Genomic DNA, 27,906 nt, shown 5'->3' with positions numbered 1-27,906 from the left:
AAACAACTGTCATGTATATGTGCTGATGAAGCAATAAACAGAATTGTTTACATCTTGATGCTGGTGTGCTAACCTGAACCTACACTTGACTGTTTGCTTACCGGGTGCTTGGGCTTAACACCCACAGGTTATGCACCCACCCCTTGGGTAAAGTGTGCCACCTCTACGATCCTTCAATTGGGGAATATAACTTATAGAAGGACAACCTGATGGATGGGGTCGGAACCGGACCAGAGCCTGTAATTTAAACAAAACACAACGGAATGAAACAGGGGGCGCGAATGGTGTCCCCTGAGGATGATACATTGATATAGGTATTTAACTTTTTAATGATTCTTGCCTCGGAAGTCCCTTAAAGAGGACCTGAACTCAGAACTTCCTTTGCTCTAAAAGATACACTACAGCATAATAACCTTTAAACAAAAAACATGCATTTGTTATGGCTGATACAAATCCTAAAATAAATCTGCAGTGTATCTGCTTCCTGATTCATGGAAGCAGACATATTGTTTAGGGCTCTTTCACACCAGAGCGCTTTTTCAGCGGTTTAACGCAAAGGGCTTGATTCACAAAGCGGTGCTAACCTAGTTAGCACGCCTAAAGACTTTTGGGCATGATAAGCATTGCACTAAGTAGGTTAGCACCACTTTCAGGGAAAAACTCGTGCGCAAAGTCCGGTGCGCGCGAAACGTCGCATAGGGTTTAAAGAGAACCCGAGGTGGGTTTGAAGAATATTATCTGCATACAGAGGCTAGATCTGCCTATACAGCCCAGCCTCTGTTGCTATCCCAAACCCCCCTAAGGTCCCCCTGCACTCTGCAATCCCTCATAAATCACAGCCATGCTGCTGACAAACAGCTTGTCAGAGCTGGCTGTGTTTATCTCTATAGTGTCAGTCTGCTGCTCTCCCCGCCTCCTGAAGAACTCCAGTCCCCGCCTGCATCCCTTCCCTCCCTGCTGATTGGAGGGAAGGGATGGGGGCAGGGACCGGAGCTATGCAGGAGGCGGGGGAGCAGCTGAGATTGACACTACAGATGTAAACAGAGCCTCACAGCACGGCTGTGATTTATGAGGGATTGCAGAGTGCAGGGGGACCTTAGTGGGGTTTGGGATAGCAACAGAGGCTGGGCTGTATAGGCAAATCCAGCCTCTGTATGCAGATAACATTTTTTAAACACACCTCGTGTTCTCTTTAATGGCGTTGCACGCGTTAAACTTTGCGCATGTAAAAGTTTACGCACGTAAAACTTTATGCGCTAAACTTTGCGTGTGAGTTTATTTTATCACGCCTTAACTGAGTTTAGGTGTGATAATAGGCTTTTCCCCAGCGTGCTAACAGTTAGCACGGCTTTGTGAATCAAGCCCAAAGTCTATACTTTGCGTTACCCAAGGTAAAAGGAAAGTCCATAGACTTTAATTTTATCTTTCACACCTGACGCTGCGTTTCGATGCGTTGCGGTACGACGCATCCCGGCGCATTTATCGTTGGGAATCTGCTTTTCCCTGTCGGGTTAATTGATACTACCGCCACTACTCAGCGTTGCATCGCAGATTCCCGACGACAGCCACAGGTTAGTAAAACGCGTGCAGGAGAACGGCTCCTGCACGCATTGTAGATGTGAAACAGGCCTTACAGCTTGTGTTTTCAAATGAGCTTATCTGTCATAGGCAGTCATGTGACACAGGAGAGAATCAAATTACAACTTGTGATTAGACACAAATGAGGGGGAAATAAACAGGCTAAGCTCTCTAAATACAATCAGGGTGCATTTCTCTACATTTTCCTTCTGTCGTGTGCAAGAGTTCAGGTCCACTACTTAACGACCGCCTAACGCCGATAGGCGTCGGCGGGTCGTTAGTGGTATAGCATGGAAACAGCCGCTCGATCGAGCGGCCTTTCCATGCCAGTTCACGGAGGGTGTCTCCGTGAACAGCTGGAGAGCTGCCGATCGCGGCTCAACGGCGAAATGTAAACACGCGGGGAAGAAATCCCAGCTGTTAACATCATACGGCGCTGCTGCGCAGCAGCGCCGTAAGGCAGATCGGCGATCCCCGGCCTCTGATTGGCCGGGGATCACCGTCATCTGATAGGCTAAAGCCTATCCTAGGATGCGCAGGACGGACTTCCGTCCTGCGCATAACAGATGAAGAGGGAGACGGAGGTAAAGAGAGGGAGGGCGGAAATGGCTGCGGAGGGGGGCTACTCTGTAATAGCCGGCGGCGATCAGACCCCCCCAGCAGGACATCCCCCTAGTGGGGAAAAAAAGGGGGGGGGGGGAAGTCTGATCGCCCGGCCACAATCCTGATCGGTGCTGTGGGCTGTAGAGCCCACGCAGCATCGATCATTAGAAAACCCCCTGGTCCTTAAGTGGTTAAGGGAGAAGGTGCATTAGGAGAGAGGGAACCTGAAGAGAGAGGTGAGAGAAAAGAGAAGAGGAGTAGCAGATGAGGTGAGATGAGGGAGACTGAGGCAAAGAAGGCAAATGTATATTTAGTATAGTTTTTTTTTTTTAAGAAATGCATTAAAAGTAGAAAAGTAAATTTTTTGTAAAAAAACAAACAAAAAACCCAAACAAGTGAGATTACCTGTTTTATCAGAGCGGAAACCCACAGCTCCTCCTTGCTCCCTCCTCCCCGGGGGACAGAACTTGCATGGAAGATGTGATTACTGTGGAAATCACAGTCACACCTGCCCTGCTATGCAGTCTATGCTGCTACTGCAGCTAGCATGTCACTGGAGGAGGGCGGAGTTCAGGCTTTTAGAAATCAGTCTGTGAGACAAACGTCTGTCGCAAGGGAGGACCTGTGAACCTAAACCCTGCTGCAACAGGTAAATTAACTTTTAAATTTGAAAAAACGGGGTTAAATAAGGAAGCTCGCAAATGGATTTATAAAATTGGCCTGGAACATGGGCTGTGAGATGAACCTGGCCAGTAAATGTTTTTCAGAGCGTCTGCGCGCATTAGCAGAGGGCTTACTTGAATCCAATGGCTTTTATCTTCTCCTTAACGTCTTCCTTAGTAAATACTGAATCCAGACGGAACTCCAGTTGGGGAGTCGTGCTGAACTGTACAGCCCCCACTCTCACCTATAAAGGACAAAAACATAATTTTCATCGCACAATGCAAAGGAGTAGTACGTACAGTACAGTCTCCTTTATACGGCACAGGTGGGAATTGCCGGATGCAGATATGTGTTCTTGCCGGTAGCTTGAGGAGTCAAGAGCAACCAGCGTTAAACACTAAAAACTCCCCCCCCCCCCCCCCACACACACAAACACACACCTGATGACAGACAGAGTGGGAGCGCAGCACAAATCACTAAAGCAACCCATACACTGCGTCGATTTCTTGCCGATATAAAGCAGATTCGATCACTGTGAAATTGATAATGAAAATGTTGACTGATGGAAAGTGGATTGATTCCGTCGATCTGTCCCGGCATAAAATTTTGCTTAATTGCGGGCTGGTGGGGAGCGCGTCATTAGCGGCGATCGACCAACGCAGCATAGTGACAGCAATAAATTACCTGTCCGCTGGCATGAGTCCCCGGTCCATGCTGACACTTTCTCCGGCTGGCCTGTCTCCTCATTACTTCTTGTCTCCTCCTGTGACAAGCCGAAGTTTAAACAGTAGAGCGCCCTCTACTGTTTGTACTTCCGCTCGTCACAGGATGGGTCAGGAAGTGAAGAGGAGACAGGCTAGCTGGAGAAAGTGTCAGCATGGACCGGGGACTCGCGCCGACAGACAGGTAGTGCATCACTGCTGGCCGGGGGAGCACACACGGGCACCGAACAGGCAGTAGCTCCACAGGTTGTGAATCGATTTCAAGCTGAAATTGATTCAAATTCTGTGTGCAGTAATGGGCAGCCTATAGAGCCCCTCTGTGATCGGAGTCGATCGGAGGGATCTATCTGTTGGTCAATCTGGTGGCAACCACCCAGTGTATGGCTGCCTTTACGCATCATCCGGATGCCAGTTCTCTCCTGTAGTTCCCAGCGGCATTGCGGCATCCTCTGTGCACAGCTCGAACACATCACGTGACCCACTGCAGATCAGGTGACATGCTAGGGAGTCGTACGAGCACGCCACGTCCTGTAAGCAGTCAGGCACCAGCAGTATTAGGCACGCAGGCCTTTAAATGTATACCACTATCATGAAAAATGTACCGGTAAAATACATATGGATATGGAAGTACATTTCTACTTGAGTAAAATGCAGCAATGACAGCAAATTATGGTGCATTTTACTCAAGTAGAAATTTACTTCTATATCCATATGTATTTTACATTTTTCATGATAGTGGTATACATTTAAAGGCCTGCGTGCCTAAAACTGCTGGTGCTTGACTGCTTACAGGACGTGGCGTGCTCGTACGGCTCCCTGGCATGTCACCTGATCTGCAGTGGGTCACGTGATGTGTTCGAGCTGTGCACAGAGGATGCCGCAATGCCACTGGGAACTACAGGAGAGGACTGGCATCCGGATGATGCGTAAAGGCAGCCATACACTGGGCGGTTGCCACCAGATTGACCAACCGATAAATAGCAATACAGATTTGACAAATCTGACAGGTTTTGACCAACCAATCTTCTCATAGGGGATTTTAAGTACTGTATATACTCGCATATAAGCTTAATTTTTCAGCTTAAAAAAATTAGTCTTAAATGCGAGTCAGTGGAGCAAAACAGCTGGTGGAGCAGGTTTTGTTAATGGCAGAGGAGCGTAAGGATTGTACACTAGTGATCCTGCTCTTGGCCAGCTGACTCCCTGCTGTTTACGTGCCCTCCATCCTCTGCAACATGGTGTGTAGAGTGCGCTGCTCAAGACTACATGTGTCCACTGGCTTGTGGATAGAGTTGTCCCGAATGGTTCGCATGCGAACTTATTTGTGCGAACATCGCTGGTTCGCGATCGAACGCAAACTTTATGAGAGTTCGACCCGCCCCCTATACTACATCATTGGGCTAAACTTTGACCCTCTACATCACAGTCAGCAGACACATGGCAGTCAATCAGGCTGCCCTTCCCTCCTGGAGCCCCCTCCCCCTTATATAAGGGACAGCAGTGTCAGCCATGATCTCACTCTGTCTGCTGCTGTAGTGAGAGAAGGGAGAGGAACCTGCTGCAGAGATAGGGAAAGCTTAGTTAGGCTATTGTAGCTTGCTCCTAGCTAATTTTTGTTGTTGAAAAGCACCACAAAAAGAGCCCTTTTCAGAGCTAATGTTCTTGTAAAGTTTTTTTTTTTGTGTGTGTGTGCCACTGACACTGCTTTATACAGCCCTGTGTGTCACAGCTGGCCCTTGCTAATTATTATACTGTGCCAAGCCCAGCACATTCAGTATATACCTTTCACTGGCACTGGACCAGCTGCACATTGTATTGTGTAATACCAGTCCGTGCATACCTGTAACTGCCCCTGTGACCGCACATTGTATTATATACCAGCAGTCACTGCATACCTTTTAATGCACCTGTGTGACTGCACATTGTTCTACCAGCAGTCACTGCATACCTTTCACTGCACCTGTGTGACTGCACATTGTATTAGTCAAGTCAGTGCATACCTTTCACTTCATCCCCCCCCCCACAGCCTCCAATATGGACAAAACAGCCGGAGGCAGGCCACCCGGCAGGTCTGTTCGTGGTCGTGCGGCCCTCGACCAAAGTACAGTGTTCAGAAGAAGGCACATGCCATCAACCCCCAATATTGTCTAGAAGTGGTAGACTATTTAACACAGAACACCTCATCTTCCTCAGCTTCCGAACGGAAGCGAGACAGATGTTCCTCCTCCTGCACTGATTCTGGCACCCCACTTAACACTCAGTCGGCAGCCATCACCAAAGTGCCATCATCCCAGGGCTCAGCGGTGTGGAAATTTTTAGGGACAACTACCTTACAAAAGCACATGATGAAAAATAAACTGCAATGGGATGACCACCTGAGGAAAAGCAGCACACAAAAGCAAAGATACACACCGCAGTGGAAGATAATAGGCCGCAATTATTTCTCAAAAAAGGAGATACCCAAACTGTACCGTGATGTTGAAATGCAAGTGGTGTCATCTCTGGCACACAGCGTTGGGTCAAGGGTCCATCTGACCACAGATGCCTGGTCTGCAAAGCACGGTCAGGCCTGCCCGAAGACTAAGTCAGTCCCCATACACAGCATCTCTGCCTGCACGCCATGCGACTGCCTGTCCCAAGACTAAGTCGGTCCCCACACAGCATCTCTGCCTGCAGGCCGATTAACTGCCTTCTCCGCCACCACCAACAGGGTCCAGGACTCCAGGTGGATTCCTGAATTTTTAGCAGCGGCTGCTATAATAATGTTTCTGGTGCGTGTACATGCCTGCCTAATTTTTCTGGCTGCACTGCGGCTGCAACAACAAAACAAAAGGCCTGTACATGTGTCAATTCCCCTTCGTGATCATTACCTTGCCGCGGTGAAGGGGCTTGCTTATCACAATGAAGCAATGACCGGCTATATGAGTGTGTTGGGGGGCACACCTGACCCAAGATAATAAGGTTGTTGCTTCATTGTGCACAGACCAAATTCGATCAGCTGGACAGTCCCTGTTGTTCTGTCATTGAGCTACCTCAGCCCGACCATATGGGTTTGAGAACAGCCATCGCCTGGACACTCGCCATGGTGTGCACCAGTCTAGCACGGCCGTCACTACACAAACAGCTGTTTGCTGTGCGTTACACAGTGAGTTTAGTCTGTCAGTGTGAAGCAGTACACTAATTACACTACCTGATCCATGTCTACAAACGCAAGATGTTTCCAAGCACTTTAGGCCTCCAATTTAGCAATGCAATGTGATTTCTGCCCTTAAACCTTGCTTTGCGTCAAATCCAGGTTTTTCCCCGGGACTTTTGGTGTGTATCCCACTCCGACATGCCCCCCTACAGGTGTTAGACCCCTTAAAACATCTTTTCCATCACTTTTGTGGCTACAATTGGAGTTTGTAGTTTTGAAAGTTCGCCTGCCCATTGAAGTCTTTGGCGGAAGTCTATGGCGGTTTACGAAGTTCGCAAACTTTTGCGGAAGTTCGCTTCGAGGTTCACGAACCTAAAATCGGAGGTTCGAGACAACTCGACTTGTGGAGCGGAGCATGCAAGTAACGTGTCAGCGGTGCAATGATAGGGATTTCTTCCTGTGTGGCAATCGCTGTGTCTCATAGCTATGACGCCATCTAGTGGCTTCTTGAGACACAGCTGTATGATCCTGGGGCACATCTGGCTATGGGGAAGAGGGCTGACTTTTACTGGGGCACATCTGGCTATGAAGAGGGGGCTGACTTGTACTGGGGCACATCTGGCTACTATGGAGGGGGCTATATTAGGGAGGGGGCTTATACTTGAATAAATAACTTTTTCCTGGTTTCTGAGGGAAAAGTGTGTACCTCGGCTTATACCCGGGTCGACTCTTTATTCTTTACATAAACTCTATATCAAGGATCAATAGAAAGATACCGGCTGGCCTCACTTCTCGATTGCATGCCATTTTGATGGTTGGACTGAGTGACTGCCATTCAGTAAGTGCTTTTGAAAATAAAGAAAACCATGAGAATCCCCCATGAGGAAATAGACTTCTCCACAACCTGTCAGATGTGTCAAGACTTTCACTACCTACTATAAGTGACAGCAAGATTGGAAAAATGTAATTTATAGTGAACAAATGCACATTTTATACGTATACATACATACGCATTTTAAATGTTATAGTTTTTTCATGATAGCGGTCCTTTGACTGCCTCAAAAGAGTTTTCTAAGATCTGGCAATTGCTTATTTTTGCTGCCACAAAAGTTCACCAACTTCTGCTGTTGTTGATTGTGGGCTTCCATTTTTCTTTTTGTTATTTCAAATGCCACTGAGCATAAATCCACAGTCTACAGTGTGGCTATGCCACGTGTTCTCTGATGTGTATTCTTCAGAGTGAGCTGCGGTTACATAAGTGCTGATACTCTCCCTGTATAAATACAGAGCGTGCCAAGCAGAGGTAGCTGGCATCACCTTCCAAACACAGATTCATCTTAATCCCCGGCAGTAATTATTTGCTGAGTGTTTCCACTCATGGCAGAAGTGGCCGTGTGGGCGCCTGATCTGCGGCACTGTGCCGGATTAAAAGAGGAATTTTATTTCTCCAGCATATGTCACAATGCGGCTTCCAGTCCCTCAATAATACTTCTAAATGTGCAGATTAATCACAAGCTTGCCGCAGACTGGGAGGTAATCGCTAAGATATGAAAAACAAAGTGTGCAGGAGGCAAATGTAACCCAGAGTCTGACCACTGGCTGTGTCTACCGTTTAAAGGGGAACCCCCGCCAAAAAGTGGCAATATACAGATAAGATGCAAACATATAAACTTGCTCCATCCTAATTATTAGAAATTCTGCTTAGCCACTCTTGTGGACCACATATCTCTGTAATTTGTGTCTCCTCCCCATCCACAAGGGTGAAATTTTCCAGTTGTAGTTGGCGATTCCTCCCCTCCCATGAGGATGCAGTTTCCTGGCAGTCGTTTGTGACTCCTCCCCTCCCACAATGGTGAGATTTCTGCAGTATTTGTATCTCCACTCCTCCCACTATGGTGAAATTACCCAAGTGTTTAATGTTTGTCCCTTTTCACAATGGTTAAGAGTTCCCTGCAGTGGGCTGTGTGGAATAGTTATATGTAACTGCCCCTCTCACAATGTTGAAATATTCCTGAGGACGGTACTGGTGTCTCCTCTTACCCCACAATAGCAAGTTTTCCCTGGAAAAGTTGTGTATCTGCCCGTCACATTAGTAACATTTCCATTAACTAGTTCTGTCTCTCCCACAGTGGTAAGATTTTTCTAAATTAGTTGTGTCTCTATCTCCTATCTTTCTACCTACAATAATCAGATTTCACTGCAGTGGTTTGTGTTTTTACACCTCCCACAATGGTGAGATTGCCCTGCAGTGGATTGTGCCTCCTCCCTTCCCGCTGTAGTAAGATATCCCTACAGTACCTGTGTGTCCTCCCCTTCCTGCAGTAGTAAGATATCCCTACAGTAGCTATGTGTCCTCCCCTTCCCTTAATGGTGAGATCTCCCTGCAGTAGCTGTGTCTTCTCCCCTTCCTGCAATGGTGAGATCTCCCTGCAGTAGCTGTGTCTTCTCCCCTTCCTGCAATGGTGAGATATCTCTGCAGTAGCTGTGTCTTCTCCCCTTCCTGCAATGGTGAGATATCCCTGCAGCAGCTGTCTCTCCTCCCCTTCCCCAAAGGTGAGATATCCCTGTAGTATCGGTGTCTCCTCCCCTTTCTGCCATGGTGAGATTTCCCAGCTGTTGTGTCTCTGCCCCTCCCCCCCCCCCGACAGTGGTCTATTTCCTTGCTACCGGTAGTAGTTTGTGTGTTGCAATGGTTTCATTTTCCTAAAGTAATTAGTCTCCTCTTTCTAGGTAATAGGTAATAATAAGTAATAGGTAATAATAAATCGGTAATTAAAAAAACTGGAATTTGTTAAAAATTCTGAGATACACAAGTGACATGAATTTCGTATGTATGCATGCTTACTGTTCACTCTCATATGTCTTTGCTTCTGGTTACTGGAGTTCAGTACCTGGGTATTATCAAAATTCAATTCCAGATGTCCTGGATGCTATTTGGGTTCAGTGAAGTATGTTGATGCATTTCTGAATCCTGCTACAGCCAGTTTGAACGGGTAGTCATGAGATATTGGTGTATGAGAAGCATAAGTTACGCAGGCGTAGTAAGTAAGCTATTGTTTTCCCATTCAGTGAGCACGAGGTGTCCCCGCTCAGCTGTGTTGTATTGCACAGAAGCGGATATCATAGATTTGTACTGTGATCACGTGCCTACGACAGCGGCCGTATATGCGCTTGCGTGCGTTATGGTTTAGGGAGTATAATTGGGTTGGGAAAACGCCTGGACTCCGAGACTTTGCTGAGACCAACAGACGTGATGGATTGAGTCGCCAGGCATTTTCCCCTACGGAGGATTGACGGAGTCCCCTCTTCCTTGGGTGATGTTGCTACAACACTTGGTAAATAAATGTTTTTGCATGCTTACTAATAATAACTAACACTTAAAGGCAAGGTTCAGAAACTCTGTGAAAAAAATAAAAATCCAAATCCACTCACCTGGGGCTTCTTCCAGTTCGTGGCAGGCAATAGGTGCCCTCGCCGTGGCTCCGCAGGCTCCCGGTCTCCTCCGGTGGTGCACCCGACCTGGCCAGGCCGGCTGCTAGGTCGGGCTCTTCTGCGCTCCAATGTGCGTCTCACTGGTGCTCGCTGACGTCATCGGACGTCCTCTGGGCTGTACTGCGCAGGCGCAGAACTACTGAGCCTGCGCAGTACAACCCGGAGGACGACCACGCATCAGTGAGACGCACATTGGAGCGCAGAAGAGCCCGACCTGGCAGCCGGCCTGGCCAGGTCGAGTGCTCCACCGGAGGAGACCGGGAGCCTGCGGAGCCACGGCGAGGGCACCTATTGCCTGCTACGGGCTGGAGGAAGCCCCAGGTAAGTGGATTTGGATTTTTATTCTTTTCACAGAGTCCCTGAACCTTCCCTTTAAACTATGATTCTGCAAACCTAGGTAATTATTATAACAGGATTGTAGCTCAATAAATATTTTTATTGAACCTTTCCTCATGTTTTGCCGCAAATCATTTTACCCACTACGGTGGTGAGCGCAGTTAGAAGGTTTAAAAATTCCCGTGAGGCAAAACAAATTCCAAGGTGGATACGGTGGCACTGTTATTTAGACTTTTAGCGCAGGAGACAGCAGAATCTGGGAATTGTAGTGGGAAGTTTGGAAGAGAAAGAAATCAGCATGGAGCATAGGGTTGAAGTGAATTGCGTGAATAAAAAAATGAGGAATGATCACCTGAGCCAGGTCTGGTGTAGTTAGCTTCACATCTACAGGACAAATACAGTAAAAAATTCTACATACAGCAGCGGTGGCACTGACCTGATCCAAACCGATATCCAAAGCGCCACACAACTTCACTGCAAAGTGCTTGGAGTGCTCAAAACTCCCCTTCCCGATACTATTAGATCCATCAAGCAGGAAAAGGATGTCCAGAGGGGCAGAACAGAACATTCCTGGAAAAGAATACACTTATGGCTGTAACACAGAACAACACACTTGGCTGAAAATGCAGGAAACTAGGATAAGTATGTAGCCTCACTATCCGTGTTTGAAATATGTGAAGTAGTTACATTGAGTTGTTTTGCTCTCAGAATTTTCAGCTAAAGGCTGTGACCACATAAGGCACCTGTAGCCACGCCTCCCACCTAACCACCAACAATCCTCTGCATTGAAGAGGTATGGTGGCAATACGAAGACAAGCCCTTAGCCACCCATCAAACCCCAAGAGACTAGTGTATGGCAGGTGTAGGTGTGGCTATACAGCTCTCATAATATGTAATACTAAAAAAAAGTCCTGGTGCACCGCTTTGTCCCCATTTTACAAATAAACACTAGGAGGTTAGTAAATGAAAAAAAAAAAAAAAAAATTAAATTTATATATATATATATATATATATATATATATATATATATATATATATATATATATATATATATATATATTTCATTTTATATATCCTCTAGTAAAAAAGCTTGCCCGTATTATAACAGGCGGTAGGCCACTAGGCCGCGACCCCAACCCCCAACATCCCCCCCCCCCCAACTTCCTCACACGAAACGCTTGAACGGCCAAAGACTGCCGGTGGCTGCGTACGCACGAACACAGGGACACACGAGGATGCTGCGACAGGGATATTATTAAATAGGATGCACAACACCAATCAGAAAGTAAAAATTAGTTTAGGTTCTCATTCTCCAGTTTTTACTTTGTGTAACAATTTTTAATTTCACTTTAGCAAGCACTACAAGCTTCCCGATCTCTGGCTTGTGGCAAATATAATCATTGCTGGCTCATCAGCTCTCTGCCTGTGTCTTGATTCTGCTCCCTCCCTCTGCTGATTAGACATCACCCTGGCAATAGTTGAGTCACTTCAGCAGAAAAAGGAGGGGTCAGGGTAAAGACAGAGTCATTCTTGCTGGAAAATGCTGCTTACATTTGCTGATTAGCCAGAGATAGAAAGCCTGCACTACTCTCTGCAGTGAAAGTAAATGTTTTTAAATGCACGGAATGCTTTCAAATGTTCTTTTATGTACCTAAGAGTAGTTACTGACATTTTAGTTTTAAGAGTATAGTCACACTTTAAGTAGACTTTCATGGAGTGTTTTTACAAATTCTGCAATGTTAATCATATGACGAGTACAGCCACAACACTATAAGATTGCATGCATGAGTAGACTAGCTTTCTTCTATTGTTGATTGACGTCAGATCTGAATATCGATCTGATCACCGGCTGGAATAGGATCTAAAGTGAAAATGACATGGTGTGTGTATCAAGCTTTAGACAAGGTCTCAAGGCTTCTTCTCCTTGTATAAACTAACCCCACGGGTCGATCTGTAACATGAACAGCCTAATGTAGCCAGTAATGGCCTGTGGATCCTCAGGCCGGGATTAACCTTGTTTGCAGAGTCCATTTAACATACACAGGACTGCGGCAAAGGATGGCTTCTGGGAATACAAGACACCAGGCCAACCTGTGACAACACGTCCACTGTAACCACCAGGGAATGACTCAGAGCATATTGTCTTCACTGCAACAAGTGGGGGACCCCAGTACACACAGCCAGGCAGACGGGATCAGTGAACATGGGCTTATTCTGACCGCAGGACTGGTTAGGCTTGTTTTATAGCATTCCTCCTCCCTCTATCCCTACTGAAAAATGTCACGCTCAACTCCTGAATACATTTCCAAAAACTTTGGATCAAGTGGCTTATTCTAAAGCTAGGACAAGGAAATATATCAGCTCTCATGACCCGGGGCATCATACAGAACTAGGGGAGGAGCTAAATGTATGCGACCCAATCTAACAAAGCATATTGAGTTACAATTGTAGAGAAATACAGAACTCCTGGGCTGAGTTTTTATAAAGTGTTCAGTTTGTCAGTCAGTGAACTACAGTCTGGGCTGGAATTAGGAAATTTGGGCGCCAGGGGCTAATGGTGCAAATAATGCAAAATATCGGCAATTGGGTGCCAAAGAATAAATGTAGGAGCCAATCCAACCTAATTATGCAAATGAGTGCTTTGAAAACTATCGTTTTAAAATACCTTTTGACTATTATACTTTTTGTAAATTATCGTTTTAACTTTATCATTTTGAAATTCTTTTTGAGAATTATATCATCGGAAATTCTTGTTTTGAAATAGATTATAGAAATTGAGTGCTTTCTGTATTAACATTATTTGCAGCGGCGAAAATACATTCCTCCAGTCCAGGGCCAACTGGGCATGTGCGGTCCGGCCGCGCACTCCTGTCGCCGGGAGCGTTGTGCACAGTGCACTGTGCAGGTGTAGAGCACTCCCCATGACGGGAGTGAGACAGGGGGGGGGGGGGGGCTGGAGGAAACCCTAGGTATGTATATTGTTGCTGTAGTTCGATAGCTTTTCAATAGATTTGATGCTGAAAAGTATTGAAAATCTATGAGCTGTGTGTGGAGAGAATAGATCCCTCCCTGATCAGATTCCGATCAGAAAGGGATCTATCATTTTGCCACATCGTGTGGACATCTATTAATGTGTGGCTACCTTTATGTACCAGACATCCCAAACAGGCAAGAATTTCCTGTGCCAAGTCGTGCAGCGTGTGTGTACGCATGCACCGGTGTATTGCATTCAATTCACACACAGCAGGCCCTAATGTTGACAGGCATAGCGCGCTGATAAATAAAAGTGGGGATCTGCACACCTGCAGTGCCTCTTCCTGTTACCAGTCTCCATGAAGGGGGCAGGAGTTAGTATAGCTTGCTGTGAGGACTTGCATGCCGTTTTATTTATTTTTAGCACCTTGGAAAGCTCCTGTAGTAGTAGAAATAGTCAATGAATTGCAAGTTTATGCAACTCAGATTTTTTTCTGAGTTTATGCAAATGTGTTTGAAATTTGTAGGAAGTTTGAAACTGGACAAATCAAAACCAGTGGACTGGTCCAATATCAATCTGCATACAAATTGTAGCCAAATTTTCCTCAAGAAAAATAGCACCTCACCCCCACTGAGCTGTAATCAAGCCCGTATGCTCAGACATCGACGTCCGATAACAAATTCCCTGGTGCACATGTAGATATAACAGTGTGTGAATTAGCAGTCTCTGTGTTATACTGAAACTGATGGAGACCCGAGCGGTCTATAAAGCTGCTGTGAAAATCTACCCTGTGAGCAATAAGAGGTATTAAAGAGGCCCTGTAGTGACATATAGTATAATGCAGCCAATTATTCAGGATACCCACTTTTACTGTTATAATCCTGGTCAGCATCAGAAACACTTCCTAGATCTAGATCTTGCTGTATATTGGTATGTAGCCCCACTCTCTCAGTGATGTTTAGCCTAGGCTGTTTAGTTATGCAGAATGCTCCTCCCAGAGCAGAAGCAAACATTCTGCAGAGCTGCACCTGGCAGGACTAAATATCTACAGCCTCCTGCAATAACAAAGTTCTGATGATATCACAGAAGTTACGAGCTGGAAAATGTCTTACTTTGCACAGCTGCTGAGATCTTTCCGGTAATCTCGGGTCCTACATGCAGTTCCTGGACTCCCCTGCATGGCAATGCTGTGTGAGAGGAAAACAGTGACAATGCAAACAGATGTATTCAGTAATATCCATAGTAAGAATAGCTAAACAGATGTATTCAGTAATATCCATAGTGAGAATTGCATTCTGTACAGTCAGTCTTAGCATTTTTATGACAAGCTTCCTGTATCCCCCTCACATACATACTGCTTGTCACACGCTAACATGAGGACCTGAAAGCCTCAGCTGTGCTCTGGAGAGCAGGAAGACATCAATAAATGCAGACTGTATATCCATTCTGTCCACTATACAATCTCCAGATTCTCCTCATAGCTCAGAGAGGAGGTCCCTCACCACATTCTTACCAAGAAAAACAAATAAAAGTAAATGGAAAAAAAAAACAGATAAAAGTAAATTCCTTGTCAGAACATAATACATACCGCAGAGGAAGAGAAGAACTATGTGGCACTGCAGAAACATCATTCCATAAACCTGTAACATGAAATAAGGTACATCAGATAACACAGCCAGCAAGACAGCGGTCAGGACAGGGTGGGGAGAGATGTTGTGAGGAGGAATGTAGGTTTCTCCTATATCAGATGTTCTCAAACTGGGTGCCGCAGCTGCCTTTCCTGTTATGTGTCCTTATTCTATTTCTTCTGCCGATCGCATCCCTCACCTGATCAGAGGGAGCCCTTGGTGATCAGCAGCTCCTCATATCGCTCATTCTTTCCTTTGTGCCGGCTTTTCCTGATTGCTTCCTTATATGCGACCAGAACTAGGGGAAAAGTGAGGGAGAGGAGAAGACACTGACCGCCGCCGGCTCCCGGGATCAGGTGAGACACGATCGGCTTCTGCTGCTTTTAACTCAGCATGGGGAGGAGCATCCGGGACAAGTGGGGACACAAATGAACACAAGGGCCACGGGAGACATGAAGCACACAAGGGGAATGAGGAGGACACAGGACAAACAAGGACATGGGAACAGAGGAGGACACAGGACAAACGGGGACACAAAAGGTGGACAGGGGAGGACAATGAGTAAAATGGCGAGCATGCATTTTGGTAAATGTTTTGGTCAAGGGGTGGCTTGCCCTGTAAAAGTTTGAGAACCAATGTCCTATGTAGTTTTTTAATGGAAGAGTCCAGCTGGAGACTGTGCTGGCAGGGCTGTTTCTGGCCATTTTTATGCCCCAGGCAAGGCTTCTTTGGGCCCACCACCAGCACAATGTTGCAAGTAGAAAGATCAGTAGAAAGATCATAGCTTACAATTATTGGCTATTGGTTGGCATAGAAATTCTGAAGAGCTATCAGTTATTGTAAAAGTATTCCATAAAATATTGTGTGCAAAGCATAGCTCTGTGGTACCCTCTTCTGCAGGTCTCACCCTAGGCATCTGTCTGGTTTGTCTATACCTAAAAACGGGCCTATGTGCTGGAGACTACGGTGACCCTCCTGTTGCCCAAATTTGAGAAGATACACTCAGGATACTGGTCTGACAAAGTAACCACTACTAGGCAAGATGCTGCTCGAAAATGAGAGACTAGAAGCAGGGTAGATGATGCATGCGGAAGACCAGGCTGAATGGAAATGGAGGAGGCAGGGGGTTGGAGAGGGGGGTCAACATGGAAGAGAGGGATTGCTTTACATGAAAAGAGGGCCTGGTGCACATAGAGGTTGTACCCAGAGGGAGATTGCTGTAACCGGCAAGCCACATGTGGGGAAGCCTGTCATTGCACATGGGTAATCTGTCAAAAAAGGGTTGGGGGAAGAAGAGGGGGCAGCACATGAAAAAGGACTGGAGGGGGCGTGGTTTAGCGCCGGAGCAAGATGGCCGCCTGAGAGACGAGCTCCCTCACCAGTTCCCCGTAATCGGCCCTAAACTCGCACCTAGTGCAAAACCCTGGAACCACGAGACCACATGTCTCATTCTAAACCCCCCGGCGATCAAGGGGCACAACCAAATCTTCAAATCCCGGAGATATTCCGTCCACGGAAGACTGGGCCTACCACACACGCCGCTCCCAATATGGCGCCCGCTCAGTCCGCAGACAAAGACGCAACCGAAGCTCACCACGCTGAAGAACTACCCGAAGGCGGAATAGTGGTAGACATGCTCCGTGATATGCCCACTACAACCATCATGCAAGCCATCGCTGCAGATATCAAACGTACCTTCACAGCCGCTATCTCCGACCTTAAAGAAGAGGTTACCAGTCTAGCCACAAGAGTGACATCTCTTGAGAGACAAGACGGAGATCTCCTGCAGAAAGTTGAAACCCTGCAGAAAAATTCCGCAGCCCAAGACACGAAAATGATTTTCTTCAACCGCAAGCTCGAGGACCTGGATAATAGAGGACGGAGACACAACATCCGAGTAAGAGGCGTCCCGGAATCGGTTGCCACGGAACAAATCAGGTCAGCACTGCTCTCTATTTTTAATAACCTCCTTGATAAAGATGCGGACTCTCCAATCATAATGGATCGAGCCCACAGAGCCCTCAGGCCCCGCAAATCAGACGATGACCCACCCAGAGATATAATTTGCTGCCTGCAGAGCTTTGGCCTAAAAGAGGAGATTATGCAGAAAGCAAGATCACAAGATGCAATCTACTTTAATGATACTGAGATAAAACTCTTTCAGGACCTCTCGCCAATAACCCTGCAGAATAGACGCATATTAAAACCGCTGATAGACGAACTGCGCCAACGGAATATAATCTACAGATGGCGATTTCCCTTCTGCCTCTCCGCCACAAAGAATGGGAAAACAGCAAACCTGAGGGTCCCCTCCGACCTACCAGACTTTTGCTTAACCTTCAAGATCCCAAAACCTAAAGTTCCGGATTGGTATACAGAGATTGAACCTCCTCAGCCTCTTGATAGACGCAAGCAACGGCGCCCGTCTACGTCAGACTCAGACGAAGGCTCCATCAAATCCACCTCAGGCCGAGCACGCGACAAAGCCCCCAAACTCCAACGCTCGAAAGAATTTGAACGGAGAAACCTACGTTCATCCTCACGATACCCTAAACAACCATCCCCATCCCAAACTCAAGAAGACGAACTTCCTTGAACACCCGGGTAACTTTTCTTCCCCCCTTGATCGCTCGTCTCCATAAGACGTACTGTTAACATGTTTTTCTCCCCTCGCTGATGAGAACTGTAACCCTGCTTTAAACTCACCCTTTTTTCTTAACCTACAAAGCCGTAATCTGCTGACCCGGTTTATCACCCATATACCCCTGAACAGTCTACAGAGATAACTCCCCTCCAGTTATGCTCGGAGTAGGCAAGGGCCTATCTCTTACACTCAAAAGACATAAACATCCTTTACTTGTGCCTTACCCTGATTCCACTACCTTAAAGTACCACACCCGATAAAACCTAGAACTAAACTACTCAGTTAGTGGAATATACTAACATACTAGACCCACTCTGGAGACTATTCTACTAAATGTAATCTATATGACTGTTCATAACCAAACATTTTACTTCCCTACAGGTTTTGATTCACTCTGCTTAAAGGTGAAATGTACCAACTTTATCACTCTCGCCTCATCCTACTGATAATAAGCTAACGTATCGCTCCATTTACTCAATGGAGAAAATTAGCTTACAATCAGAAGGAAAACATAAGATTAATCAGAAACTCATTGTTTAAATATGTACGTCATTTTACGTTGACAAAAGGCTTATCATATATTTTGGTTCCACCTAGACCAGCTACTAGACAAACTACTAGCTAGGGCATAAAGCACTCCTCCTAGAACAAAGTTTCTAGCACCCCTACTTCTCAGGCCGAGGGGACTGGGTGAAATAGAGTACGCCACTCACTCCATTCCTAGACCGGTTTCACACTCCCCACCCAGTGCGCACCCTGGACAGGCTGCGTAACAGACCCCTATCGGATTCTCTACTCAGTCAGTACTATAACTACCCTGACTGATCCGAATGCACCTTTGGATTCACAGACCCATTGCTCTGATTTTGGGGCTTATCCTCATTAGGTTGCTCCATTATTTCTCCACTAACACAATGGCGACACAAACACAGAACCTAGATACAAAAACCAACTGGAAAATTAGCTCATACAACGTTCATGGGCTCAACACTCCCCAGAAACGTTCCCAGCTCCTGTACAAGCTACACAGAGAGAAAGTCTCTATTGCGTTGTTACAGGAGACCCACTTTAAGACACACTCAGTCCCTAGACTGACAGACAAACATTACAAGACCCACTACTATGCTACTAACCCACAATCTAAAACCAAAGGAGTCTCTATACTCCTCAGCTCCACGTGCCTACTTCAGAAACAAGAAGTCTTGACAGACCCAGAAGGCCGTTACATATTCCTCAAAGGAACTATAGGCACGAGAGAAGTCACGATTGCCAACATCTACGCCCCCAATGTTGGCCAGCTTAGCTTTATCCTAAAAACTTTAAACACACTGCACACGTTTGCAAAGGGGATGATACTTTTGGGTGGGGACCTCAACACACCGCTACTCCCCATTATTGATACCTCTACAGGACACTCGGTCCTCCCCTACAAAGCATTAAAAGCAATCAAATTAAAGTTAAAAGAGCTATCCCTTATGGACGCATGGCGGATTTTCCATCCACAGGGAAGGGACTACACACACTATTCTGACCCAGCCAAACGCTACTCCAGAATAGACTACCTGTTTATAACACAACCAGACCTGGACTTGGTTAGGGATGCTTCGATCGGTAACATTGATATCTCTGATCATGCTCCTGTCTACTTGACTATCTTGTTTCCCATGCATAGAAACAAACAATTCAACTGGAGATTGAACCCTCTGCTCCTAGCCGACTCTGAAATACATAAAAAAATAGACAGAACTCTGACTCACTTCTTTAGAGACAACAACACTGATGACATATCCCCACTAACAGTCTGGGAAACCCATAAAGTGGTTGTTAGAGGGGAACTCCTCAGACAGGGAGCCAGGAAAAAAAGAGAGAATCTAGAGAGATACAACTTTCTTATCTCCAAGATCCACAACCTTGAGCAGCAGCATAAGAAATCACTCCTCCAAACAACTCTAAAGGAACTCACCCTCTCAAGGGAAGAGTTATTAACCTACTTGAACAGGGAACACAAACGCAAATTTATGCTCCAGACTAAGTTATTCTATGAGTATAGCAATAAGGCAGGTCCTCTACTTGCCAGACTACTAAAGAAGCGGCAAGCAAATCGAGCAGTACACCAAATCAAAGGCCCCAATGGGAAAATGTGCCATACTCTGCCTGAAATCTCTAATACTTTTAGTACGTATTATTCCCAATTATATAATCTAAACGACAACTCTAACTCCCGTGCCAGTCAGACATCACGAGAGGTAGTCATCAACACTTTCCAATCAAAACATGGCTTCACACCTATTACTTTAGACCAACAGAAAGAACTAGACAACAACATCTCAGAACTGGAATTTCTAGCAGCAACCAAAGCACAAAAACCAGGGAAAAGTCCCGGCCCAGATGGCTTAACCTCACAATATTATAAATCTTATGCTGCTGCTCTTGCGACCCCATTTCTGCGAGCATTCAATGGCCTCCCTCCTGGGACATCCTCGTCTAAACAGTTGCTTGAAGCACACATCACGGTCATTCCCAAACCAGGGAAAGACCCCAGTCTCTGCCAAAGTTACCGGCCAATATCCCTGCTGAACTTGGACGCCAAAATATTAGCAAGAATATTGGCCGTAAGACTTCAAGAAATAATTGCAGAAAAGATCAACAACGACCAGGTGGGATTTGTAATGGGAAGAGAAGCACGTGATAACACCATCAAGGCAGTCGGGATTAACTCTTGGCTCTCTCGGCATCCGATGGAAGGAATGTTCCTGTCCACGGATGCCGAGAAGGCATTTGACAGGGTCGCATGGGATTATATGTTTGCGGTTTTGTCCAACCTGGGTCTAGGCCCGGCAATACAATCCTGGATGACACTCCTATACTCTAACCCATCCGCTAGAGTCCTTGTAAATGGGACACTATCAGAATCCTTTACCCTGAAAAATGGGACCCGGCAGGGATGTCCTCTGTCACCCCTCATCTATGTCTTGACTCTGGAGCCCTTCTTAAACATGATAAGAGACAACCCAGAAGTGAAAGGAGTCACGGCGGGCAAAGCAGAGTATAAAATTGCAGCTTTTGCTGACGACTTGCTGTTTTTCCTAACTGACCCAGTAAACTCCCTCAGAAATTTAATATCAGCCTTCACCTACTTTGGTAAAATATCAAATCTGAAAATAAATTACTCTAAGTCTTTTGCCCTCAATGTGTCGCTATCCCCCCAAACTCTTGAAACATGCCAAAGTCTCTTCCCCTTCCAATGGGACCCAGAGTCAATAGCATATTTAGGGATTAAACTGCCTTCCAGACTAGAGGATTTGTATAAACTAAACTATGCTCCCCTGGGACAAAACCTAGGGAAACTCCTAGAGGACTGGAACCCTATCACCTCCCTATCCTGGTTTGGCAGAGTGGCAGCTGCAAAAATGTCGATTCTACCTAAGTTCTTGTACATCAGTCAGGCTCTCCCTATCCACCTCCCACCCACCTTTTTAAAAATTTACACAAGCAACTCCACCAATTTATATGGGCCAAAACACGACCACGCATTGCAGTTTCCACCCTGAGGAGAACAAAACTAGACGGAGGAATAGCCCTCCCAAACTTTAAAACATACCATATGGCCTCGCAACTCACCAGAATCATTGACTGGTCTGTACACGCAGACACCAAGGACTGGGTGAACCTTGAACAAACCTTTGTGGAACCCCAAATAGCGAGCCTACCCTGGTGCCCACCCAATCCCAAAGCCAAAATGCCCACTTCCCACCCCCTTATAACTGCCTCGTTAAAAACCTTCCAAAAAGCCTCTAAACAATACTCCTTATCCCATCCAAAGGGACCTATGATCCCCCTTTGCCATAACCCAGATTTCATACCTGGAATGGGTAAAAACTACTTGAAGGGATGGACCTCCCAAAATCCACCCACAATAGGAGATTTTCTAACTAATACCAAAGTAACCCCCTACCAACAATGCAAAAACTTAACAGCGCCAAACCATATTTCTGAGTGGTCTTACCAGCAAATTAAACATTATATTTCATCAATAAGGCCAACAACCAACTTAAGGCTTAACTACACTGCTTTTGATCTAAAATGTAGATCACAAGAGCACCAGAGACACACCACTTCCTGGCTAAACAACTACTACTTAGTCCAGCGGACACCCAAGTCCTACTTCCCTTCCAAAAAGAATGGCACCAAACTTTAGGCAAACAGCTCTCAGACGCCCAATGGGAACAACTCTACATCAAGGCTCATAAGTCCTCCCTTAATGTCCTAGCCCAAGAATAAAACTACAAATTCCTCACATCCTGGTATCGCACTCCAGCAAAGCTCCAAAAAATCTTTCCCAACACCCAGCACACCTGCTGGAGATGCCAAACCAATAAAGCTGACCTCAAACATATAGCATGGGATTGTCCCATGCTACACTCTTACTGGACAAAAATCCACCACACAATCAACCAGATCACTGGTGCCAACCTTCATTTTAACCCTGAAACATTCCTACTACACGGAGCCCATGATTCACTAAAAACCTACAAAAAGACCTCAATCCCAATCCTAATTAATGCAGCCAGGGCCCTTATTCCAACTCTCTGGAAATCCGCAACCACCCCAACTTTCAAACAATGGATACAGAGAGTGGAAAAAATTAAAGAAATAGAGGAAAACATCTTACTAGCCCAAGACAAAGCTGATAAAATATCACTCATATGGGCCACATGGTATGAATTCCAAGACTCTGATATTTACAGACAAACCATGCTCGCCTCCGTATGACGCCATAATACAAAAAAAAAAAAAAAAAAAAAAGCACTACCACTCTTCGTCTGCTATCAACCCAGAGGAACCCACTTGGGGACTCTAACCTGACCAACCCAAAATTCAAACTAGGTCGCCCTAAGCCCAGATGGAAACCCCCAAACATGCACCCAAACTAATCTTAAGACCTAATCTGTGAACCCAATAACCTCATACACAACAATAACTATGAATACGGCTGCACCCAGTAACATGGGTGCAACACCAGATAAACTGTCTATAAAGCCAAACCCATAAACAACCGCCACATCGAACCCTTTCTGACATACACATCCCAGAACTGCCTGACTCACCATCCAGGTACCCGCTTGCCTACTTAAACCAGGAGTAACCTCCTCCACAGTAATACCACATCAGATACTCTCAGCCTGGAGGGTCTCCCGGTTACAGTTATACCAAATGTTAAAAATTTAAACTGTATATGGCTTAAGTTCTGAAAGAGCCCTGTTTAAGTTTCTGTTCTGAACCAAATGCAATGTTATACCTTGTTGTAATTGTTTTGAACATAAATCAATAAAACATATTGAAACAGAAAAAGGACTGGAAGTATAAATGCAGCCTGGCATACTGGGCTAATTATCTCAGTTCAAAATGTGCCCAGGACTGCAGTGCAGCCTGCTTCCTCTCCTCTCTAGATGCAGCTATTGGGCAGGTCAATCAGGTATAGCCACCTGACACACAAAATAGGAAATATAAGGGCCCTTTCACACCAGAGGGATTTTTCGGCGTTTAAACGCCACGGCCGAAGTTGGCGTTTTGCTAGGTAAAAGAAAGTCCATAGACATTTTACCTTTCACATCTAACTCGGCGTTTTGGAGCGTTGCGTTTCAACGCTCCCAGGAGCTTTTCCAGGCTGTTTACAGCCGAAGTTGGCTGTTGGCGTTTCAATGATAGTCAATGGAAAACGCCAACTTCAGCCTTTTCAAAGCCTTTTCAAAGCGTTTTACAGCTATCTTGTTCACTTATTTTTATAGAAGAAAAAAAAAAAAGGACGTTTTCATATGGGCTGTAAAACTCTTTCAAAACGCTTTGAAAACGCTATGTATTGGCGTTAAGCAAAAGGCTGACTTTCAGCCTTTTCTACCGCAGCCTCTAGTGTGAAAGAGCCCCAATAGATGTCAGATCACACTTCTTACCTTGTCAGCATGAGGAGATTTGAAGCTCACAGGAAGTAGGTGGTGAACAACCGTTAGACCTTAATCTTCAAACAGGAAGCTGCTCAAGTGTGAATCCTGTATGGATTGTAGACATGATCAATGACAAGCTTATAATGGTGGCTCACACACAGATTTAATGCAAATTGGATGCAGTTTGAAACTGGTTCAATCAAATTTCTTGTAAACCGATAATTAATAGAATGTCATTAACCACTTGAGGACCTAGGGCTTTCTACCCCTTAAGGACCGGCCACGTTTTTTCCATTCAGACCACTGCAGCTTTCACGGTTTATTGCTCGCTCATACAACCTACCACGTAAATGAATTTTGGCTCCTTTTCTTGTCACTAATAAAGCTTTCTTTTGGTGCTATTTGATTGCTCCTGCGATTTTTACTTTTTATTATATTCATCAAAAAAGACATGAATTTTGGCAAAAAAATGATTTTTTTAACTTTCTGTGCTGACATTTTTCAAATAAAGTAAAATTTCTGTATACATGCAGCGCAAAAAATGTGGACAAACATGTTTTTGATAAAAAAAAACCCATTCAGTGTATATTTATTGGTTTGGGTAAAAGTTATAGCTTTTACAAACTATGGTGCAAAAAGTGAATTTTCACATTTTCAAGCATCTCTGACTTTTCTGACCCCCTGTCATGTTTCATGAGGGGCTAGAATTCCAGGATAGTATAAATACCCCCCAAATGACCCCATTTTGGAAAGAAGACATCCCAAAGTATTCACTGAGAGGCATAGTGAGTTCATAGAAGATATTATTTTTTGTCACAAGTAGTCGGAAAATGACACTTTGTGAGAAAAAAAAAAAAAAAAAAAAAGTTTCCATTTCTTCTAACTTGCGACATAAAAAAATGAAATCTGCCACGGACTCACCATGCCCCTCTCTGAATACCTTGAAGGGTCTACTTTCCAAAATGGGGTCATTTGTGGGGTGTGTTTACTGTCCTGACATTTTGGGGGGTGCTAAATTGTAAGCACCCCTGTAAAGCCTAAAGGTGCTCATTGGACTTTGGACCCCTTAGCGCAGTTAGGCTGCAAAAAAGTGCCACACATGTGGTATTGCCGTACTCAGGAGAAGTAGTATAATGTGTTTTGGGGTGTATTTTTACACATACCCATGCTGGGTGGGAGAAATATCTCTGTAAATGACAATTTGTTAATTTTTTTTACACACAATTGTCCATTTACAGAGATCTTTCTCCCACTCAGCATGGGTATGTGTAAAAATACACCACAAAACACATTATACTACTTCTCCTGAGTACGGCAATACCATATGTGTGGCACTTTTTTTGCACCCTAACTGCGCTAAAGGGTCCAAAGTCCAATGAGTACCTTTAGGATTTTACAGGTCATTTTGAGAAATTTCGTTTCAAGACTACTCCTCACGGTTTAGGGCCCCTAAAATGCCAGGGCAGTATAGGAACCCCACAAATGACCCTATTTTAGAAAGAAGACACCCCAAGGTATTCCATTAGGAGTATGGTGAGTTCATAGAAGATTTTATTTTTTGTCAAAAGTAAGCGGAAAATGACACTTTGTGAAAAAACACAATTAAAATCAATTTCCGCTAACTTGTGACAAAAAATAAAATCTTCTATGAACTCGCCATACTACTAACGGAATACCTTGGGGTGTCTTCTTTCTAAAATGGGGTCATTTGTGCGGTTCCTATACTGCCCTGGCATTTTAGGGGCCCTAAACCGTGAGGAGTAGTCTTGAAACGAAATTTCTCAAAAATGACCTGTGAAATCCTAAAGGTACTCATTGGACTTTGGGCCCTTTAGCGCAGTTAGGGTGCAAAAAAGTGCCACACATGTGGTATCGCCATACTCGGGAGAAGTAGTACAATGTGTTTTGGGGTGTATTTTTACACATACCCATGCTGGGTGGGAGAAATACCTCTGTAAATGGACAATTGTGTGTAAAAAAATCAAAAGATTGTCATTTACAGAGGTATTTCTCCCACCCAGCATGGGTATGTGTAAAAATACACCCCAAAACACATTATACTACTTCTCCCGAGTACGGCGATACCACATGTGTGGCACTTTTTTACACCCTAACTGCACTAAGGGGCCCAAAGTCCAATGAGTACCTTTAGGATTTCACAGGTCATTTTTGTTTCAAGACTACTCCTCGCGGTTTAGGGCCCCTAAAATGCCAGGGCAGTATAGGAACCCCACTAATGACCCCATTTTAGAAGGAAGACACCCCAAGGTATTCCGTTAGGAGTATGGTGAGTTCATAGAAGTTTTTATTTTTTTGTCACAAGTTAGCGGAAATTGATTTTAATAGTTTTTTTTCACAAAGTGTCATTTTCCGCTAACTTGTGACAAAAAATAAAATCTTCTATGAACTCACCATACTCCGTACGGAATACCTTTGGGTGTCTTCTTTCTAGAATGGGGTCATTTGTGGGGTTCCTATACTGCCCTGGCATTTTAGGGGCCCTAAACCGTGAGGAGTAGTCTTGAAACCAAATGTCGCAAAATGACCTGTGAAATCCTAAAGGTACTCATTGGACTTTGGGCCCCTTAGCGTACTTAGGGTGTAAAAAAGTGCCACACATGTGGTACCGCCGTACTCAGGAGAAGTAGTATAATGCGTTTTGGGGTGTATTTTTACACATACCCATGCTAAGTGGGAGAAATATCTCTGTAAATGACAATTGTTTGATTTTTTTTACACACAATTGTCCATTTACATAGAAATTTCTCCCACCCAGCATGGGTATGTGTAAAAATACACCCCAAAACACATTATACTATTTTTCCTGAGTACGGCGGTACCACATGTGACACTTTTTTGCAGCCTAGGTGCGCTAAGGGGCCCAACGTCCTATTCACAGGTCATTTTGAGGCATTTGTTTTCTAGACTACTCCTCGCGGTTTAGGGCCCCTAAAATGCCAGGGCAGTATAGGAACCCCACAAGTGACCCCATTTTAGAAAGAAGACACCCCAAGGTATTCTGTTAGGTGTATGACGAGTTCATAGAAGATTTTATTTTTTTGTCAAAAGTTAGCGGAAAGTGACACTTTGTGGAAAAAAACCAATAAAAATCAATTTCCGCTAACTTTTGACAAAAAATAAAATCTTCTATGAACTCGTCATACACCTAACAGAATACCTTGGGGTGTCTTTTTTTCTAAAATGGGGACACTTGTGGGGTTCCTATACCGCCCTGGCATTTTACGGGCCCAAAACCGTGAGTAGTCTGGAAACCAAATGTCTCAAAATGACTGTTCAGGGGTATAAGCATCTGCAAATTTTGATGACAGGTGGTCTATGAGGGGGCGAATTTTGTGGAACCGGTCATAAGCAGGGTGGCCTTTTAGATGACAGGTTGTATTGGGCCTGATCTGATGGATAGGAGTGCTAGGGGGGTGACAGGAGGTGATTGATGGGTGTCTCAGGGGGTGGTTAGAGGGGAAAATAGATGCAATCAATGCACTGGGGAGGTGATCGGAAGGGGGTCTGAGGGGGATCTGAGGGTTTGGCCGAGTGATCAGGAGCCCACACGGGGCAAATTAGGGCCTGATCTGATGGGTAGGTGTGCTAGGGGGTGACAGGAGGTGATTGATGGGTGTCTCAAGGTGTGATTAGAGGGGGGAATAGATGCAAGCAATGCACTGGCGAGGTGATCAGGGCTGGGGTCTGAGGGCATTCTGAGGGTGTGGGCGGGTGATTGAGTGCCCTAGGGGCAGATAGGGGTCTAATCTGATAGGTAGCAGTGACAGGGGGTGATTGATGGGTAATTAGTGGGTGTTTAGGGTAGAGAACAGATGTAAACACTGCACTTGGGAGGTGATCGGACGTCGGATCTGCGAGCGATCTATTGGTGTGGGTGGGTGATCAGATTGCCCGCAAGGGGCAGGTTAGGGGCTGATTGATGGGTGGCAGTGACAGCGGGTGATTGATGGGTGGCAGTGACAGGGGGTGATTGATGGGTGATTGATAGGTGATTGACAGGTGATTGACAGGTAATCAGTGGGTTATTACAGGGGAGAACAGATGTAAATATTGCACTGGCGAATTGATAAGGGGGGGTCTGAGGGTAATCTGAGCGTGTAGGCGGGTGATTGGGTGCCCGCAAGGGGCAGATTAGGGTCTGATCTGATGGGTAACAGTGACAGGTGG

The 27,906-nt window shown here is 45.4% G+C and overlaps 1 protein-coding gene across 3 annotated transcripts in view; it reads right to left on the bottom strand.

Annotated features, from left to right (window-relative positions):
* The window catches only part of VWA2 (von Willebrand factor A domain containing 2), a 75,220-nt gene that overhangs the window by 21,820 nt on the left and 25,494 nt on the right, over positions 1-27,906 (bottom strand). For 2 of the 3 annotated variants that reach the window (XM_068258418.1, XM_068258419.1), the window contains exons 2-6: positions 23,728-23,823; positions 15,093-15,144; positions 14,617-14,691; positions 10,967-11,100; positions 2,979-3,088 (exon numbers count right to left, since the gene is read on the bottom strand). In XM_068258418.1, the coding sequence (XP_068114519.1) occupies positions 2,979-3,088; positions 10,967-11,100; positions 14,617-14,691; positions 15,093-15,135 (362 nt within the window). In that variant the 5' untranslated portion in view covers positions 15,136-15,144; positions 23,728-23,823. The remainder of the gene's footprint in view (positions 1-2,978; positions 3,089-10,966; positions 11,101-14,616; positions 14,692-15,092; positions 15,145-23,727; positions 23,824-27,906) is intronic. The other variant, XM_068258420.1, reaches the window with a different exon arrangement.

The sequence above is a fragment of the Hyperolius riggenbachi genome, chromosome 10 (genome assembly GCF_040937935.1).
Source record: "Hyperolius riggenbachi isolate aHypRig1 chromosome 10, aHypRig1.pri, whole genome shotgun sequence".
Classification (NCBI taxonomy): domain Eukaryota; kingdom Metazoa; phylum Chordata; class Amphibia; order Anura; family Hyperoliidae; genus Hyperolius; species Hyperolius riggenbachi.
The sequence above is the reverse complement of the archived record's forward strand: the minus strand, read 5'-3'. Positions and strand labels throughout refer to the sequence as shown.